Source organism: Lipophrys pholis (genome assembly GCF_963383615.2).
Source record: "Lipophrys pholis genome assembly, chromosome: 9".
NCBI classification, from domain to species: Eukaryota; Metazoa; Chordata; class Actinopteri; order Blenniiformes; family Blenniidae; genus Lipophrys; species Lipophrys pholis.
The window spans coordinates 1,910,085-1,930,925 of NC_137639.1; the positions used below are offsets into that span (position 1 = coordinate 1,910,085).

Here is a 20,841-nt window from a genome sequence, read left to right on the forward strand (position 1 = left end):
CACGAGGCTGTGTCATAGGGAACCACGGAGCTGTGTCTTAGGGAACCACGAGGCCGTGTCATAGGGAACCACGGAGCTGTGTCATAGGGAACCACGGAGCTGTGTCGTATGGAACCACGAGGCCGTGTCATAGGGAACCACGAAGCTGTGTCGTATGGAACCACGAGGCTGTGTCATAGGGAACCACGGAGCTGTGTCTTAGGGAACAACGGGGTTGTGTCATAGGGAACCATGAGGCTGTGTCATAGGGAACCACGAAGTTGTGTTGTATGGAACCACGAGGCTGTGTCATAGGGAACCATGAGGCCGTGTAGTAGGGAACCACGGGGTCGTGTCGTGGTTCCCTACATGTCACAGACGTGTCCTACCTCTCGTTCGTCTTGGTGCAGCCACTGCTTGGGGTTGTCTTCGGTAGCCAGGAAGGCGATGAGGTCGAGGGCGGTCAGACGAGTCTGCCTCCGAGACGATACGAAGATCAGCACAGGTTTAGCCGGGGAGTGACTGCGGATCGCTGCCAGGAGGCCCGAGCACCACAACGTGACACACAATTAGTTCACATGAGCTTTATTCCTCTTCTTACCAACAACGATGACTTAATCACAGAAGGATGAAAAATAGCCGCAAAACTTTCAAATTGAAGTAGCTTGTGTAGGATTTTGGGAATTTGTGAAAATAATGACAACATTTCTGGTTTAAATGTATTTTGTTGTTTTGCCAGAGAAAAGTGCAAAAAGTCACCTGATTAATACTTTATATTTAAAAAATCTGAAGAAGTGTGACATCCAATCTGAAAAAAATAACTCATAATTAATCATGATATATGGGCCAGTTTTAAACATTTACTGCATATTTCATGACAAATAAATGGCACTCATTTATCACGCATATAAATGAGTGATATAGATTTAGACATGTGAAGTTGACTATTAACTTAATTTATCATTAAAAATGTAGAACTAAGTTTTGAAATGAAAAAAGAGGGAGAATATTTGCATTGGATTTTCACAGCATTTGAAATAATCAATTCTTGTTTATAAAGTCTTCATCAGAAACTAAAGAAACACACGTTAGTTTGAAGATTGTTCTGTAATCTGATCAGTTTGCAGGTGAAACCTGTCAGATTAAAAGAATTTGAACCAAACAGCATCAGAGAGGCTTCTCCTGTAACATTTACTCTCCATCTGAGTTTTTTCTTTGTAATAAGAATAAGACGGTATATTAAAATATAGTGTTGTGATGTTGGATCCATACAGTTTTTGCTGCTGATCAATTAAAAAAGAGCATTTTGGACTAAAGGGAGGTTTCTTGGTATTCTATGACTGATATGTTTGAAACGTTCTTTCCGAAAAGCTTCAGGACTTTTATTTATGATCCCGACTCCTCGTCCTCAAAGCAGACAAGAATTATTGCACTTTTGGAGTTTTATTTGTGGGAATATGTCCTCCAAAGATACGTAAATGTCCAGATAAACGGTTGTGATGAATGTTAACCCCACAGCAGATGCTGACGCTGTGCAGATGTTTGTAAAGGTCGTACCTTGAAAGGTGGGCTTGTTCATGCTGGCCATGCGGGGGCAGTAGTGCTGTCCTGGGAAGCCGTGGATGTGGACCTCGAGGGGGACGGGACGCACAGACGGACGGAAGTTAAACAAACCCACCTGTTAGACCAAGAGGGGTGGAGGAGGAGAAGAAAGAGGAGATTTAATGTGAGCAGCTGGCGGCGGCGAGCTCCATCTGGCTGCAACCTGAACTCTGTGTCACTATCCAGTCAGTTCGCTGTGTGATAAGGCGTCACGGGCCGGAGCGGGAACACAGCGGGACTCAGAGAGTGTGATAGGACCTCGTAAAAAGTGCATGTTGTAATTGTTCACAGTGTTGTAACTTGGAGGAGCTGCAGCCTGTCTGCAGACATCTTAAAAAGCAGGGATAATGGGCCGGGAGGCTACAAATCCTACGGAGCAGCCAGGCTGCCAGATTTATAGATGGCAGGCGGCCAAACGTGGTCTCTGTACAGCTCTGGCAGAGCAGCGAAAAGTCAAGCTGCAGCAGTTTGAAATGTGTCTGTGATGATGAAGAAAACACGATTAATCCTGCGAGGATTTCATCAGATTTTTGCCAAACAAATGGAACAGCCCTTGCTTTGTAGTAATGACACATATATTGGCGAGAGAGCAGCTTTATGTGAAGATTCCTCGGATGGAATTTGTCTTCAGGTCGCTGACAGCCTCTTTAATGCCAGAGGTTTCTCACTTCAGCAGCAGTAATGACGGTTAATGGATAATGGAGCAATCAGACACATATAACAGGCCAAAAGCTTTGCACAAAACAAAAGTTCTCAGAATAAAGAAGAAATATCTAACATGAACCCGAACCTCGTTTCCAAGGATCCTTGTAACTTTAAAGATATTTCAAAAGAGCTGATCTATGTATTTATACGTTTATATAGGCCTACAAACCGCTGAGCCTGAAGATTTGATAAGAGATAAAAACTATTTTCATCATTGAACCAAAACACAATTAAAAGTTCAGATGTTTTCAGAAACCTGGCTGATACTGTAGCTCATAAGACGTGTTGGAAACCACTGTTTCTGTCATTATTCCTACAAATCCCTCGATGAAACGAATATAAACTGGATTCAGTCTCAGCACTCAGACAGCGACAGCGTTACCTCCTGAAACAATCTGTGTCTGCTTATCCTAATTGCTCCTATTAAATCCGTTCACTCTGGTATGAGAGCACAGACAGCAGATGAACCGTAAAAAACAAAGACTGCGGTCTCTGGCTGGCTCCACTCAGCCAGTCTGACTGATCGCTGCCGTCATCCACACCAGAAGAGGTCAGAAAGGAAGAGCAGGACTCCTGGTTCCTCTGTCAATCGGAGAGCTTGGAATACTTTCGTGCTGACCTGTCCGATTCCCAGCCAGTCGGCCAGGTCTCGAGCGTTGGCCAGAGCCGTGGACAGACCCACCACCCGGACGCTCATGGAGGTGTGAGAGGAGATGAAGTTGGTCCGCGAGACGATGACCTCCAGCACCGGGCCTCGGTCCTCGCCTGGAAGCACAGTGAGACAATCACAGTGGTGAGTGAAATTCAGCTTTCATGTCAGTATCAACTTCCAGTCAAATGAACAATACTTGACATATTTAGAGCGTCTTTTCTGTGAAATCCACACCTTTTCTGTGTGCGGCCAAACTTATCTGGATGCTATTGAAATAAATTGATCTATTAAGTCTTTGTGTTCACTATAATACCACACCGACAAAAACACTTTGGCAAAAAAACTTCTAAAAGGAGCCAGAATGAATTTCTTCTTTTTAAAGTGGAGAATCATCAGAGAAGGTTCACATTATGGCCGAATGGACTGTCTCTTCTGATTCTCAAATCACAGCCCAGACTGTCTGGAGAAACCTCAGAGTCTGGTTCTGCAGGTTTCCCCTCAGAGTCTGGTTCTGCAGGTATCTCCTCCTCAGAGTCTGGTTCTGCAGGTTTCTCCTCCTTTGAGTCTGGTTCTGCAGGTTCCTCTTCCTCCGAGTCTGGTTTTGCAGGTTCCTCCTCCTTTTTTTCTGGTTCTGCCAGTTCCTCCTCCTCTGGGTCTGGTTCTGCAGGTTCCTCCTCCTCTGAGTCTGGTTCTGCAGGTTCCTCCTCCTCCTCCTCCTACTCTGGATCTGAAGGTCTCTCCTCCTCAGAGTCTGGTTCTGCAGGTTTCTTCCTGTTAAAACAGTTTTTGCTTTCCATCTCCATCGATGAGTGAGGAACCGTTAGATGCAGAACCTCCTGGTTCTCTGACCCAGAGGTCAGGATCTCTACATTTGGTGGTGAACGTCCAGAACACTAGTGAGTGAGTGAACGGGGGAGGGGTGATGAAATCAGCTCCGTCTTTTGACCCAACGAAGAAACGCTGCCCGTCAGTCCTCGTCCAGTCCAAAGGTCCTTTCTGAAGGGATTTCTCTTACCGATGACTCTGGTCATCAGTGGACAACACAACTGGAGCTCCAGTGTCAGTGAGCGAGCAGCTGGAGCTCCAGTGTCAGTGAGCGAGCAGCTGGAGCTCCAGTGTCAGTGAGCGAGCAGTGCAGAGCTCCAGTGACAGTGAGCGAGCAGTGCAGAGCTCCAGTGTCAGTGAGCGAGCAGTGCAGAGCTCCAGTGACAGTGAGCGAGCAGTGCAGAGCTCCAGTGTCAGTGAGCGAACAGCTGGAGCTCCAGTGTCAGTGAGTGAACAGCTGGAGCTCCAGTGTCAGTGAGCGAGCAGCTGGAGCTCCAGTGTCTGTGAGCGAGCAGTGCAGAGCTCCAGTGTCTGTGAGCGAGCAGTGCAGAGCTCCAGTGTCTGTGAGCGAGCAGTGCAGAGCTCCAGTGTCAGTGAGCGAGCAGTGCAGAGCTCCAGTGTCAGTGAGCGAACAGCTGGAGCTCCAGTGTCAGTGAGTGAACAGTGCAGAGCTCCAGTGTCTGTGAGTGAACAGTGCAGAGCTCCAGTGTCAGTGAGCGAGCAGTGCAGAGCTCCAGTGTCAGTGAGTGAACAGTGCAGAGCTCCAGTGTCTGTGAGCGAGCAGTGCAGAGCTCCAGTGTCAGTGAGCGAGCAGTGCAGAGCTCCAGTGTCAGTGAGCGAGCAGTGCAGAGCTCCAGTGTCAGTGAGCGAGCAGTGCAGAGCTCCAGTGACGCCCTCGGTGGTGGACATGAAGCGCTTTCTCTGATCCTTGTGCTGTCAGTGGAGACCAACCATCATCTAACCTTTACCTTTGATAAAGATGATCTAAAAGCTGATTCTGGAGAAAGAATGGACCCGACCTGGTCTCACATGTTCTCTTCATTATATTCTGGAAAAACTAATGTACTGGATTAATGTTTAATCTGTGAGACATTCAGAATATTACTGCCTGAGGAAACTGCATCAACATCTGCCACATCAGCCCAGTTCTGTCTTCACACTGACTTCGTAATACCATGAACGCTCTACCGACTTCTGAATGGTGTCGCCTTGTGTGTGTATTATATATATATATATATATATATATATATGTGTACACACACACACACACACACACACACACACACACACACACACACACACACACACACACACACACACACACACACACACACACACACACACACACACACACACACACACACACACATATCCCTCATGTTTTTGAAGCATTCAGACCTTCAGGCCATCTGGATCTAACTTCTGCTTCCAAACATGCAGAAGCTCAAACTCTCACTTCTTTTAAGAAATGATTCAGTTTAAGCTGAAATGTATCTGTCATGGTTGGATTTACTACAGCTGTTGTGGTAATGATCTGTGATAAATACAAACACTTCAGTAGATGTACTTGCCACTAATTGACACCAGCTATGAATTTGCTTTATGGTTCTTCAGCTTCCAGCAGCAAAGCTTCAGATCAGTTTGTTTTTCTGCTTCTGACTCGGGTCCTGTGGCTGAATTAATCCATAATCCCATAGATTAGTTAATTATTCCTTTTCGAATACTCATCTGACGATGTTTTTCTTGATATATTTTTATATTATTATTACTGTCATTTATTTATTTATTTGAGAGGAAAACTTTGTTGTTAATTTTCTTTTTTTTCCTTCTTTTTTTTTTTGTTTTCATACCTTGATATTCGATATAAACATTTCAACCAACCAACCAACCAACCAACCAACCAACCAACCAACCAATCAATCAATCAATCAATCAATCAATCAACCAACCAACCAACCAACCAACCAACCAACCAACCAACCAACCAATCGTGGTACCTGTATTTGAGAATGTTAGACTGTAAACTAGATACAATATAAAGTGTATCTGAGCATTTCCTTAGAAACATTTATTATTCGGTTTATTTCACCATTAACCTGGTTTTATTAAGGCCGCCCTGTTTATCTGACCTTGTTTTTATTCTCATTTCTCATTAGTTTTATTCTGTTTACATCTGTTGATATAAATCACTTTGAATGATCTTGTTGCTGAAACACACTTTTCAAATCAAGCAGCTTGTTCTTGTCAGTTGATGAGAAAAGACCTGATCAATGTTGATCCAGACTAAATGAACCAAAGAGCAGGTGAGACGCAGGTTTCAGTCCAGCCCCCATGGATCCAGCTCGTCCTGCAGGGTATGTGTGTTGTGGTTCCGGACTCTTACCCAGGAGGTGGATCTCATCGATGATGAGGATGGCGACTTTCTGAACGTAGCTTCGGTTCTGCCAGCTTCTGCTCACGCCGTCCCACTTCTCCGGTGTGGTGACGATGAGGTCGGCCTGTGCGATGGCTCTCATGTCCGGAGTCACGTCCCCCGTCAGCTCCACCACCCTTCACACACCAAAGAACACGGACTAGTTTTATGTACGTATCAGACGGTACTCAACCAAAAACACAGCGAGTCACCAGGTTCTTTGTCAGCGAGAGGAACAATTCTTCTCTTACTTCTTCCCCAGTTTTTCCTGGATCCTGACCTTCCAGTCCTCGATCCGCTCTCTGACCAGGGCTTTCAGGGGAGCGATGTAAACCACCTGAACACACAGAAACACAAACACACTACAGCTTCTGCCAATGAACAGATCCATGTCCGTTCAGGGAACACATGCAGTTCAGCTTCGTCCTGAGTGGACCGGAATGGAAAAGTAGTGCCACGACAACCTTTAAACTCAAACTTTAAAGTTTGTTCTTTGTTGTGGAGCAGAGTATACGGGATGGAAATGACCATATTTTCCCCAAACCCAATAATTACTACAGAAAACTACTACAATCTCAACATAAACATTTTAATTTTAATGAAATTTTAATGAAACCTTGTGGTGTGAAATGTCCAGGAGCTTCTCCTGTTGCATTGTGGGACTCCCCCCCCCCCCCGACAGCACGGCTCTGAGGCTGTTTGATAGGAACCAGCACCAGCAGCTCCGCTCCTCTCTGGGTTTCTTGTGTCGCTACTCTTCAAAAATGTGTTAAATCATTATTCTTATTATTTTTTAGAATTCTTCCCAATGTGCTCGGTGGTTTGGAGCCTCCTTATGTTTGACACCCCTGAGATGTTGCTTGACCAATCGAAGATAAACCAGATGTGCTCAGAGGGAGGCAGTGGGTCTGACCTTGGAGGTGGGGTACTCGTTGAAGACCCTGAACATGGCCATCTCTGCTGCAATGGTCTTCCCAGAGCCCGTTGGCGCCCCCAGCAGGACGTTGGTGTCAGTGTGGTACAGGGTGTGGAAGATCTGAGTCTGGATGGGGTTGAAGTGGGTGAAGTTGTACAGGCTCTCAAACCCGCGGTTACCCAGAGCTGTCACCGGCAGCGGCTGCAGGTCCAGCAGCTCTGCGGGGAAAAGAACAGCAGTGAGCAGGAAGAACTGGAAAACCAAGCTGCAGGTTCCTGCGTGTGAGAAACATGGCTGCTGTTCAACACGTTAGAGGAACAACACCTACTAGAACTTAAAAGACACAGACAAGTGTTTCATTGACAAACAAGGGATTATGTTGAGGATTTATCAGGGTCAAATTAGAGATAAATCATAAACTAAAGAGACACCAGCAGATTATAGGAGTCTTGGTCAGAGTCAACTGGAAACCACTTTTCTTTAATCAAAACCAGTTTCATGTACTTTATGTATTGGACAACTCGTTTTCAAGTCAGGTCATTGTTATTGTTTTATTCTTTTCTTTTGTGACACTTCTACTTATTGACTGTCCACTGGCGGCTGTAAATGATGCAAACTCCCCCACTGTGGGGAAAGCAAAAGAAGAAAGCAATGGAAGGAAGGAACAACACAGACCACATGACCCAAACCACCATCACATGTTCTGGTTCCTCAATGAAAGTGGCTCCTCTCTGGACACTGAAGAACACCACCTCTACCACCACCACCACCACCACCACCACCACCACCACCACCACCTCCACCAACCCCATCAAATATTGGACTTTTTATATCTCTGATGGCAAACAATGCTCTTTACGAGTTACTGGCTGGTTTTTATGTTTGATGTCATTGAAGTTTGTATGTTGATTGAGTTTGCTCCAGCTGAATGAACTCAAGGTGGAGCACAGGTGCAGCTTCCAGCACCGCCACTGCTGAAGCCACATGAGGAACTAAACCACAGGCGGTGGTCTGGGGGTTCAGGAATCCTGCTGTGGATGTTGGGAAAATGAGCAATGCTCCCACATGCTTCTATGTCACACCAAAGATGAATTCTTAGTTCATTATCCACTTTCTGTTATATTCAAATACTTTTAAATCCACTTTCACCGTAACTTATGGAACTGAAAGGATTGAGACACGACGCACACAGTTTACAATCATCACGGCTGTTTCACTTTACCACTATAGTTTGTTTTTAAGTTTTAACTTCTGAATTTTAATAATTTCAATTTGAGAGGTGACATTATGTAATTATAGTCCTAAAACATATTAAGATATTCTAGCTATATCCCATCTAACCATTTTAATCATGATTAAAATAAGGTTAATTGTTATAGCCCACAGGCTGCACGGCCTCGCCTCCACCTCTGTGTGTGTGTGTGTCTGTGTGTGTGTGTGTGTGTGTGTGTGTGTGTGTGTGTGTGTGTGTGTGTGTGTGTTGCAGTGTGCTGTTTGACTTCCTCCTCCTCCTGTCCTGATGTGGAGCTCTCTGGTTGGAGGAGGACTGCTGATTGGCTCAGCTCCGCCCAGCAGCCTCAGGAGGGCTGATGTGGGCGGAGTCTGCTCCGTCTGCCCCGAGAACCTCGGTGTGTGTTTAAACTAGTTAATGTGAACTACTGAACTGAGCTCCACTCCCATTTGAATATTTGAATCGTAGTTAAACTTGCCCAGCAGTTTGGTGAAGCTCCCAGCTGTTTACAGTACTTGTGTACAGTAAATTACATTAGTTGAAACTTTAGTTAACGGCCTTCTAGAGAAGAAGCTGCCTTTTTGTTATATTACATCAATTATTGTATATTTGGTATTGGGCATTACCTGTTTGGCCGTCCTTTTGTAATATTGTTTGTTGTGTCTTGGGTTTCTGTTTATATTTTTAAGCCTAAGAACTACTAACAAAACCCTGACTTCACCCAAACGCACCCGATGTTTGTTACTTCCTACATCCTTCTGCTGGCAGAGCCGGGTCGGAACACCAATACAAAGTTCAACCCCCAAAGTTGACTTAATTAGTTCATTTTAACATTAGTTTATATTTCCTCCGAAGCAGACAGTCATCGTGTCTGATAACAAACAACAGAAATCTCAGCGTTATGTAATACTTCATTTCCTGTATTTTCCCCCAAAATCAATTTCTCAAAAAACAAAAACATCTTAAAACAACCTCAGAACATACCACACTACAAAAGTAACAAAAGATGGCCTTTTGTCACTTTCTAAAATATATTTTCAACATCAGCGGCGTTAAGCTTCCTGTTGAGTGTGCTGGATGTGTACGATTGTGCCATAATAACCTTTGAACTTGAAGCTTTTCTTTGTGGCGCAAAGTATACGTGAGGAAAATGTCTATGTTCACAAAAGCAAACAGCTCCTGCTGATACTGACCACAATCTCAACATTAAGTAGATTCTAATTAAACCTTCTGGTGTAACATCCAGTGTAACGTCCAGAAACTTCTCCTGGAGCTGTTGCATTCTGGGAGTTTTTACAAACTCGCCCTAACAGCCCAGCTCTGAGGCAGTTTTCACGGCAGCATCAGGAGATGTCAGTGTCGTGTTGACAGACTTGTTGTAAGACGTCCATGTCCAAGGTGGAGCCTGTTGCAGGCTGGTCTGGGCCCTCAGGCCTTAATGTTGGACACGCCTCTTCTCGACCAATCTCCATGTTTAAAGTCTTCATATGTCAAGAACTGAAGACAACAGCAGCTTGGAATCGTGCATGATACTTGTGCGGTACATTGGGAGTTTCTGTAATGAATATGACTCAGATACTTGAAAGTATCGTGAAATCGGAGGATGTGATTTGGAACGACAAAAACACAGAAGAGAAAAAGTCCAAGTATTGAGTGAGACAGTTTTTCTAATGAAAGCCAGCAGACGGTAGAACGGAGTCCTGAGACCTGATCTCCTGGATGTAGGGAGGTTTTTCCCCTGATAGGAGCTCTGGCTGAGGGAGCGTGTGGTTCGCACAAACATCCTGGTTCCTGGCAGGCTGCAGGACGCCTGAATTAGAAGCTCTTGTTGCTCCGTCTGCTCCTACTTTCCACCCTCCAAACAGAGTGTGGGGACCCGCGGCTGTTTCTAACTGACACTAATCTATAGTTGGTGTTTTTAGCCCAAGTGTCCCCACGCTCTGGCCAGTATTAGATTTTAATGAAAGCTTTCGCTTTACAAAAGATGCTTCATCTATCAAAGTTGGGAGAGCCAAGTCCTGAAATATACTCGGCAGTGAAAACAACCCGCCGTTGCAGAAGAACACAGAGTTCATGATGAGGAAACTAAGGCCCTGTTTCAGCCACAAAGTCAAAACGCAAAACTTGGAAATGGGGAAAACTAACTTTACTATTCCAATCCTGCAGAATGATTTGGTATTGATCCTCTTAACGATTCTCATTTGGACAGAATCTGCAGTATTACCAGCAGAGGGCGCTGCGTCGCTTTCAGAAGCTACATAACATGCATGGTGATGTTATTATACATGTTATATATATATGTTATGTTATTCGCAGCCACAAGAACCGGTTTTGATTTCCATCCCTCGTCATGACCCCCAGTCCATATTCTCCTGGGGCTCGGTGGAGTTAAAGTTGACAGTCTCTGTAAAAACAATCCAACTTGGTCTTCTGACTTTAGGAATGTCAGTTATGTAAACCCAAAACCTTTTCTCAAATGGAAATGGAAAAACTTGAAACGTTGTCATGTAAACATGGTCTATGCTGGATTATTTACTTAAATGAATAAATGCCATGCTCTGGCCTCACAGCAGGAAGGTTGTGGGTTTAAATCCTGGGCCTTTCTGTGTTTGCATGTTCTCCCTGTGTGTGTGTGGGTTTCCTCCGAGTTCTCCGGTTTCCGCACACAGTCCAAAAAACATGCTGTGGGGATCCCTGAGCAAGACCCCCCCCCCCCCCCCCCCCCCCCCCCTAAAGATATACTAAATAAAGGCTAAATACTTAAACAGCTGTGGGCGAGTTGAGAGAGTCACTTGTTTATCAATTGCAAGGTTTTTGGTTTCATTCCTCATCTTGCCCTGCCCAGCGTCCTTGAGCAAGCGCCTGCTCCCAACGGAGGTGGAACACCTCGCGTGTGGGACTGTGAAGTGTTACAACAAAAAAAAGTGATACCATTTAGTTCACTTCATTCATTTTTGGTTATTGACGTTCATTTGAAGGAATGTGGTCACAAGTTTCAATGAACATTTTTTCAGCGTAGATTCTTAAACTCTTGATTACAGTTCAACCGTCCCAAAGAATGAATCCTGATGGAGGCTCTCAGCTGAAGCTGAGAACAGAAACCTTCATCATATGGATCTGACCGTTGGAGTAAATTGGTGCAGTTTGAGAATCGTGCCCCCTGCTGAGTGTGTTTACCAGTGAAGTGGAACAGTGACTACTTCTTCCACCGCCGACTGAACTAAAGTCGACTCCTCTCTTCGTGTCCGACTCTTAATGATATAGTGCAGCAGCTGGAATCGAACAGCTGGCAGCACTCAGCCGTCCAGCGACTTGCTGGGACGGTGACAGACTTCGTATTCTCGGTATTTTAAGTTCAAGTGGAGTTAAGTATAAATCCATGTTACCACGGCTGGAATGTGTGTGTGAGCAGTGTGTGTACCAGTGTGCGGTGGGTGTCTCTCGGGTAAAATGAGGTTCTGGAAGTTGATGATGCAGACGGCCTCGGCGCCCAGCCAGCGGTCTGAGACCGCCCTGATGTAGTACTGCGAGGGCAGCGGCTCGAAGATAGGAATGGTGAAGACGACGTGCTGCGGCTCTCCGGTCACCACCTGGAAGGAGGACGGCGAAGTCAGAAAGAGTGGGTGCTGACCCGTCACGGCCCGTCCTCCAAGGCATATAACATAAAACGCACCTGTTTCTTCTGCAGGAGGAAGTACTCCGAGTGGTAGATGTGATCGTTGATGGGATCCTCCACCCACAGCCACCAGGGCTCTCCCACCGACCCGTGCACCTGAAGCAGGGAGGCAAAGACTACGTCAACACTTATTACCTGAGGTTACCAAACTCCCATCACACACCTTGGTGGGATTCATCAGGTTCCCCAGATGTCCTCACCCACAGTAGGTGCATCAGCCAATAGAAACCTTTCAACCTAAACATATCAGGACTGATACAGCAGGTGAGAAACCATCGTCAGTGGGAGATGATGGGACGGCAGGTTTGCGCTAACACAGCCATGAATAAACACAGCGGGCTGAAAATGAAAGATTGCTCAGATAAACGTCTCCACCAACAAATTCTTTTCATGTGAAACTGGTAAACTTTTATTTTTGCGGTTCATTTTCCCAACAAACTTTAGGAGTGAAATCTGCTTCCTGAGGGCAACAATTTCAAAATACAAATTTGAAATGTTTCTTTAGTGTAAACAGACACAAAGAGCAACTGTCGTACTGCCCATGAGCACTACGGTCACAGTCAATAGTTCTTCTGCACATATGCGAGTAGATGGACAGTAAACATATAGGATTTAATACATTTTGTGCTGTTCACTCTATTTGATTCAAGTATATTTCTCAAACATTTACTGACATTTACTACACCATCATCTGCATACGTTGAGACATTTCTTCCAGACAGACTGAGTGGATCTGAACACAGCTGAAAGAGGCATGCATGTTTACGTTATACTGTTCTCAGTGTGAATGTGACGGAGGTTGTACTATGCAAAAACACCAACTCGTGGCCTGGTGAGCAAACTACAGAGTTTGTGGCGTTTCTGTTCATACCATCATTTTCAAAATGCTGACGTCTGAACATGAAATGTTTCTGAAACAGGAATGGAAAAACAAACATCATCCATTTCCTCATGCTCGTCTCATGGAGGTGAAAACTGGAAACTACTGAACTGACTGAGATAATCACAACAATTATCTACCATAAAGGGCAAAAACATGTCAACATTTTTAACCAATCAGATGAAGTCCCACTGTGATGAAATGATGATGAAATTAGCAAAAGTTATGAAACTTGAGGAGAAACATTTCTTCTTACGTTGCAGAGCTGCTGTCTCTTTTAAGTTATTATTTCACTACTTTATACATGAGAACAATAATTGTAAATCATTATTCCTGAGAGCAACATGACAGAAGTCCCACTCAGCAGTATCCTGCATCTCCAGGAGCTCTGATGCTTTAGCGGCATAAACAGTTGTTGGTTTGTCTTTGTTGATGGTTCATCTCAGCTGTTTCATTAAGTGTGTTTCTTTCAAGAAGTGAAAACTAGATTATAGAGCATCTTCCTCCCACTAACTGAAATATCTTCATCTGAACTTAATAAGTGAATGGGTCATAGACATCAAAGCTCTTTGCATATTATGAAGACGGGTCACTTTCAAACTCATGCAAGACTTACTTCAATCATGACTAGTTCATATTTACTTACAACTGCTAGTTAAATTCCCTCGCTACATTTTAAACTAACTAGTATTCAAATGTAAGCAAGAGTTTGTATTAATCAAGAATTAGCAAACTATTAATGTAGGGTCAACAGAATCTCAGTACTATTTTGCATGGTGACAATCCAAACATAACCCCTTTCTGTCAATTTGTGTAATAAGAATGGTATTTCCTCTCTGTCCTTTGAGTATTTTAGATTACTGATAAACCATTTGAATATTCTGGCAACATGAAACAAAGCAGTGGAGATTCCCTGTCCACTACTTCAGCAGTGAAAATCCTCTTAATGAAAGCTGTCCATCAGAACGTGGCTCTGGGAGCAGAGCAGTAATGGTGTTGTGCATCACAGTGAGTCTGTGGCTCTGGTTCCTGGGGGTCTTCAGGGAGGCGGCTCATGTGTCTGTACATGTGTCTTGGCTCTGCAGCCAGATCACAGCTAAGCCGGACCCGTGTTCTCTTACCACTCTCCCATGATTGGAGCATGCATCGCTAATTGGGCATAAACATTCATCTTCATATTCTGCCCGGCTACAATGAGCTTCCTGTTCCACTCAGATTCCATTACACACTCTGTCCTAAGCTTCCTGTGATCCCCTCCGGACCCCCGGCCCGCCGAGGAGGGACACGGCAGCGAGGCCTGGAGGCGCGACAGCACCGAGGGGCAGATGGAGATTCTACGATTCTAAGGGGAACAAGTTAAGAGGAGACGCTCTTCTAGTGTCTGATGGTGGAAGTGACCGCACCGCATGGCTGGAATGACCAGGCTCTTCAGTGCTGCGCAACAGGCTGAGCAGAAATACATACGCTGGATGTCAAACATCTGATAGGGCCTGACAGGATAGAGTCGAGTCGAGTCGAGTCGAGTCGAGTCGAGTCGAATGGAGCAGAGCAGAGCAGAGCAGAGCAGAGCAGAGCAGAGCAGGACAGGACAGGACAGAATAGAACAGAACAGAACAGAATAGAATAGAATAGAATGTCTCCAAGATCCAAAAGGGACATTTTTGTCACAATCTGTCACTCAATGTTCAATCACCATGAATTGACCAAAACATAACGTCCCACAGTCACATGACGGCTGCCGACAGGACAGATCGTTAAGTTAATGCTAAGAAAAGATGATTTCACCTTAAAGTTGTGTCCCTGAAAGAAGCAGAAATGTCGATCTGATGGTTCAGCCGTCTAATGGCTGGGAGTTCTGAGAGCTCTCCCACTGAGCACTTTGGAAATGTGGAATCAGTGAGTATTATCAAACTCTGAGTATTGTGTAAGTAAGTGTTTCTGATTTTCATTTTTTTTTCAAATTTTCTACTCGTGAGGATTTGTCATTTTCTACAAAGGTTTGGTTGTGGATGGTTGGCGCTCTCACTTCAGTGAGAAGATCTCCACTTGGATTCTCGGTTCGTTGGGTTTTCATGTTCATGCTGAGTTTGCATGTTCTTCCTGTTGGTGGGTTTCTTCTGTGATGTTAGTTGGCATCTCAGCGGTCCCATTCACATGACTGCGTTTCACAAACGTTTTGCGTTTACATGGCAACATTTTGAAAACAATGTCAATTTCCAAGGACAAAGTAGAAACATTGAAAAATATGTAGTTCGTATGCCAGGCCACTAGTTGGCGCTCTCTGTTTTTGTAATGAAACAACACACACACATGCAGCAGAGAACAATGAGCTCTAAACATGAACACTGGGAGAACATTCTAGTGGGCCAAGTTGGATTGTTATTATGGTGACTGTCAAAATAAAACTACCAAGTTGTATTGTTATTATGGTGACTGTCAAAGTAAAAGTACCAAGTCCAGGAGAATAAGGACTGGGAGTCACGACACCACGGAGGACACTTTGTTCTGATTGGCTCTACTGAGCATGTGCAGAAGAACTGGTTACTCATGTGCCGCAGCAGCATTTCAGGAAAGGAAAGTTGTGTTTACGGCTTTTGGCTGAATTAGTTTCAACTGACACAGAGGGGAGCGAGGTCAGGCTGTGACCTCTGAAGGTCACCGACCAGGTTTTGGTTTTGTCCTCGTTGAGTGTCCATCAGCCCTCCCTGTACATTTCATTCATTACTTTCTTTCACATTTCATTAGAGTCACATGAAACTTTTTTTACATTATTGTTTTTTTTTTTTTTTTTTGAAGATTTCTTTAAATATTTTATTCACTTTGTTTGCCCGACTCCCTGCTACTGCACACAATTAGTCGCTGTTTTTTAATGAGAATAGCAACCAAAAGAAGGCGCCGTTTACGAGTTTTCAGTGAAAAAGCGTAAACGACAATGGTGCTTGGATTCACTGAAAACACACGTTTTTGAAAATGGCTCCCGAGGTGGAACCTGATGAAAACACTTGGACTCTGTGGTAACTCTGTGGTCAACGCTGCTGTTGCTCACGTCCACCACGGCCATAATAAATAGTTCTTCTGCACATGCTCATTAGAACCAATCAGAATGTCATGACCCCCTGTCCAAGTTCTCCTGGACTTGGTACTTTTATTTTGACAGTCACCGTAATAACAATGCAACTTGGTCGTCGGTCCACTAGAATGTCTGTGTTCTCCCATTGTTAATGTTTAGAGTGTGTGTGTCAAGACGTCTCGTAAACCTGGACGACATTGAAATTTTAATTTGTTCCTTGGTTTCAGAGCAAGTAAAGTCAGAAGAACATAAGAAAGCTCCCAGTGAACCAAGTGTCAACATTCCGACGCCCCATGTTTGTGCTCATTCACAGTATTTGCTGGTTCACCTGGTCGTTCCAGCGGAAGTCGGGCGTCACGAGGAGGCGGACTCGCAGGACGGTGCGTGTGATTGGCTGGATGCTGGCTTCCATGGAGATGCAGGGGATCTGGTGGACGCACTGTTTGACTGTCAGCCCGATGTTGACATGATGCAGCATGTGACCTGGAGATAAAGACACACTTCATGTTGCTAAGATGATCCCGGAGAGGACGGGGGGTCTTCATTTACAGATCAAGGCCTGGTTGTTCAAAACTCATTTAACCAGCCGTTAGATACATTTAACCGACCGGTAACTTTAACAGCACTGTTATCTTGTTGTTCAAAACTGGGTTAACTTTAACCAGGTGTTATCTTGACGTTAAAGTTAACCCACCTCCAGACCTCCACTAACTGTTTACCAGTGGTTAACTCTCACCATGGCGTTCACTGGCAGCGCCGCGTTCATGATACCAGTTCAACAAAGGAAGGAGAGGGTGGAGCGAGGACTGAACTTTGATAGAGTCAATACTGGAATGAAGAGTTACGCCTTTATGGAGCCCCGGAGGTTTTATGGTCGTTTAATAGAGCAGATAAAAACACTGCGCTGCCTCCACCACTATGTTTAAGACAAAACACGGAAGCACAGACTTGAAAGTGGGCGGAGCCTTGGGCGGAGCGGCGTCAGGGACGCTAACCACTGTTGTTAACCTCACAGTTAACTTTGTCGGTGACGTTAACTAACGGGATGACTAACCATGTTTTAAACTAAACATATTTAATGGTCGGTGAGCTAACAGCGGGTTAGTGACTTAACCAGCGGTTAGGGCTTAACCAGTGGTTAAGATAACCTAGTTTTGAGCAAGCGGGCCCTGATAAACAGAATCCTTCCCTGTCATCTCTACCATCTCTACTATCTCTACCATCTCTACCATCTCTACTATCTCTACCATCTCTACCATCTCTACCATCTTTACCATCTCTACCATCTCTACTATCTCTACCATCTCTACCATCTCTACCATCTCTACTATCTCTACTATCTCTACCATCTCTACCATCTCTACCATCTCTACCATCTCTACCATCTCTACCATCTCTACCATCTCTACTATCTCTACCATCTCTACTATCTCTACTATCTCTACCATCTCTACCATCTCTACCATCTCTACTATCTCTACCATCTCTACTATCTCTACTATCTCTACCATCTCTACCATCTCTACCATCTCTACCACAACAGAACTTGTGTAGAGTTTCTTTGGTGACAATTGCAAACTGGTGGAGTGTGTTCAGCTCAACGTTGCCTTTTCAGAATGAAAAGCTTTCTACTGTCTGTTCAGGTCAGACTGCTGCTTTTTAAAGAGGTCACATGTCCTCAGGTGGTCAGTGTGAGTAGAGAAACCTGTAAAGTATTTGTGATCTGCTGTTCTTACCGATCTCATCCTTCCTCATCTCCCTCAGCTTGTCCACGGAGAGCTTCTTCTCCTCCAGGCGGTTCAGCACCACGTGGCTCAGGATGGAGAACTGGCGGAGAGGGTGGGCGAAGCCCCACAGCCGCTTGTCGATCACCTTGCAGAGGGTCAGCAGCCGGTAGGTCATGGCCGGCCATCGCTTCCTCAGAGCGATCTCAAACAGCGCCCGCACGATCCGAGCGGCATTCTGCAGGAGTGGGAGGGAAGAGGACCTTCAAATCAACACGGCAGCTTTCCCCTTTCAAACAGCAACAAGAGTAAAGTTAAGGTGGAAACAGATTAGTGGAGGTAAGTCGCAGCAGCTAGAGGGTCCAGGCTACTGTGTTCAGGTGATTAATCATGTGTGATGGAGGTAGGGGGGCATGGGGGGGGGGGGGTCACAGCTGTGTGCTGATGGATTTCTCGGTGTTGGTTCCTGGAGGAGAGGTCAGACGGCCCTGCCGCTCGCTGATAGAATGCTGAAGTCTGATCCTGATTGATCCGGTCAGATGTTACTGTGACCGGCCGGTCTGCTGGGGGCTGTGACCCACACCGGGGGTGGGGGGGTCTGAAGACTGGGAACCAGTCAGTTATTCTCTGTAACAATCCTTAGCTTCTTCACTCGTTCCTCTCCTCTCAGGAACAACATTACTGTCACTTCACTCTAATGAGCACAATTTGTAATCCAGATGAATTTGTTTTGGTGTAAAAATGATTATTTCTTCATGATAAATGTTGAAAACCTTTGATCTAAACTACAATCTATAATCTTGTTGTATCTCAAAGCTCAGACTTGTGTAGTTTGCACTTTTTTTTAAATGTCCTATTAAGAGTTTTACACCCAATGCACAATACTAAGAAGCAGTATTTTTACATGAAAAAGTAGTTCCAATCATTATTTCATATATTATATATTCATCCGAGGGGAGCTGCTCTCTGGAACTTCCAAGTGAAGCATTATATGGTGTGTGTGTTGTGGGTGCTGCCGTCACCTGAGCCACGTAGGACAGGTCTGAGATGAGGGAGAAGCTGTCCACCTCCCCGCGGCCGATGTAGGTCTGCAGTAAGATGTTGACCTTCCCGTATCCGTTCTCCACGCCGCCGGCAGCCGGCAGCTCGCAGTAGTTCGACAGCATCTGCTCCAGCTCCTCCATCTCCTCGTCACGAACCTGAAACACAAACACACCTGCCTTTAGCTCAGGAATCAGACCCGCTGCTCGGTTTACAACACATTTCATGTTATAAGAAGTTTTTAAAGCTCTTCATGCTCCCACTGAGCTACATTTAGTGTTAATACATCAACATGTAGGATTCACAATGCTTTACTGTGTAGACATCAACATTAATAACAATAACCACAATACTCACTGATACACTGAATTATAGCTTGTACAGTTTCTTGATTAAAAGCTAAAATATGAGCAGAAAGATTAACACCAAGATTAATGCAATTTATATAAGTGAATTAAAAAAGGCAAATAGCAGAATGAGACATTTCTTTATTGTCGTTCAAAACTAAAAAACAGTTTCACCTAAAGCCAAAACATGGTGAAAGATCTTTTCAACCCTATTTAAAGCTCAATGTTTCAGTTCAGTTTTTACCCAATATTTCTATTCTGAGACATATCTGATTACATTTATCTTTATGGATTGATGTATTTATCCATCCATACATGCACTCATCAATTCTGTATACAGTATATGTATGTATGTATGTACGTGTGTATGTGTGTGTGTGTGTGTGTGTGTGTGTGTGTGTGTGTGTGTGTGTGTGTGTGTGTGTGTGTGTGTGTGTGTGTGTGTGTGTGTGTGTGTATGTATGTATGTATGTATGTATGTATGTGCTGAGTCACATATTCCTACATTGTTATTTCTTTCTTTCAGTCTGTTCTTCAATTCTAACTTTAAACACACTTATTGTGTTTCCTCATTAGAAAGTAAAAATAGTGTTTCTTCACATTTCTTAAGTTGTTAATTGAACATTCTTTGTAAGATCTGAATAAAGTGTGAGATGAGGGACGGGTGCTATATTACAAAAAAACTCTTTCTGTGTGTGAGTTGTTGTCAGCTCCGTCCATAAAGTAGATGGGAGCTGGAAATGGTGTGTGTGTGTGTGTGTGTGTGTGTGTGTGTGTGTGTGTGTGTGTGTGTGTGTGTGTGTCAGGGGGGGTCTCTGACAGCCTCCACTGTTCGTTCCCCTCTTTGACCTCTCACCTTGAGCTGATCAAACTCCTCGGCCTTGGACACGATGCTGAGGATGTCAGCTTCTGTTCGCTGAGAGTTGAAAAGTTCATTGAAAGTCTTCACATGTGGCAGAGAGAGAGAGAGACAGAGAGAGAGAGAGAGAGAGAGAGAGAGAGACAGAGAGAGAGAGAGAGAGAGACAGAGAGAGAGAGAGAGAGACAGAGAGAGAGAGAGAGAGAGAGAGAGAGAGAGAGAGAGAGAGAGAGAGAGACAGAGAGACAGAGAGAGAGAGAGAGAGAGACAGAGAGAGAGAGAGAGAGACAGAGAGAGAGAGAGAGAGAGAGACAGAGAGAGAGAGAGAGAGAGAGAGAGATGGTGATTAATGGAACATCCATCAGGACCGATCCTCATGTCAGAGGTTACAATAAGACAGCATGGAAGACGGCTCAGCATCTCCAGGTGGAGGAAACCACCAACTACAAACGACAAACACATTGTGGGTCTGAACTTCTTCTAAACGGGACGAGATTCACTTCTTAGTTTTGATTCAAACGAGAAGAAATCTGGACAAATGAGACCGTCCTGGAGGTCGAGCAGGAGCTTCCACTTGTTAGGAGACACCTATGATTCATTTCTACCTGGATGGGGTTGTAGCTGATGGAGTTTCTATTGATGGTGTTGTATCTGATGTAGTTTCTACCTGGATGGTGTTGTAGCTGATGTAGAGTTTCTACCTCGATGGTGTTGTATCTGATGTAGTTTCTACCTGGATGGTGTTGTAGCTGATGTAGTTTCTACCTGGATGGTGTTGTATCTGATGTAGTTTCTACCTGGATGGTGTTGTAGCTGATGTAGTTTCTACCTGGATGGTGTTGTAGCTGATGTAGTTTCTACCTGGATGGTGTTGTATCTGATGTAGTTTCTACCTGGATGGTGTTGTAGCTGATGTAGTTT

General features: G+C 44.6%; 1 protein-coding gene across 1 annotated transcript in view; it reads right to left on the reverse strand.

Annotated features, from left to right (window-relative positions):
- Window positions 1-20,841, reverse strand: part of ascc3 (activating signal cointegrator 1 complex subunit 3) — a 218,626-nt gene that overhangs the window by 35,434 nt on the left and 162,351 nt on the right. Inside the window, exons 19-30 of the mRNA XM_080471968.1 lie at window positions 19,918-20,004; window positions 18,696-18,872; window positions 17,686-17,911; window positions 16,278-16,432; window positions 11,997-12,095; window positions 11,745-11,913; window positions 7,090-7,310; window positions 6,428-6,513; window positions 6,147-6,313; window positions 2,906-3,051; window positions 1,537-1,657; window positions 369-511 (exon numbers count right to left, since the gene is read on the reverse strand). Of these exons, the coding sequence (XP_080328094.1) occupies window positions 369-511; window positions 1,537-1,657; window positions 2,906-3,051; window positions 6,147-6,313; window positions 6,428-6,513; window positions 7,090-7,310; window positions 11,745-11,913; window positions 11,997-12,095; window positions 16,278-16,432; window positions 17,686-17,911; window positions 18,696-18,872; window positions 19,918-20,004 (1,797 nt within the window). The remainder of the gene's footprint in view (window positions 1-368; window positions 512-1,536; window positions 1,658-2,905; window positions 3,052-6,146; window positions 6,314-6,427; window positions 6,514-7,089; window positions 7,311-11,744; window positions 11,914-11,996; window positions 12,096-16,277; window positions 16,433-17,685; window positions 17,912-18,695; window positions 18,873-19,917; window positions 20,005-20,841) is intronic.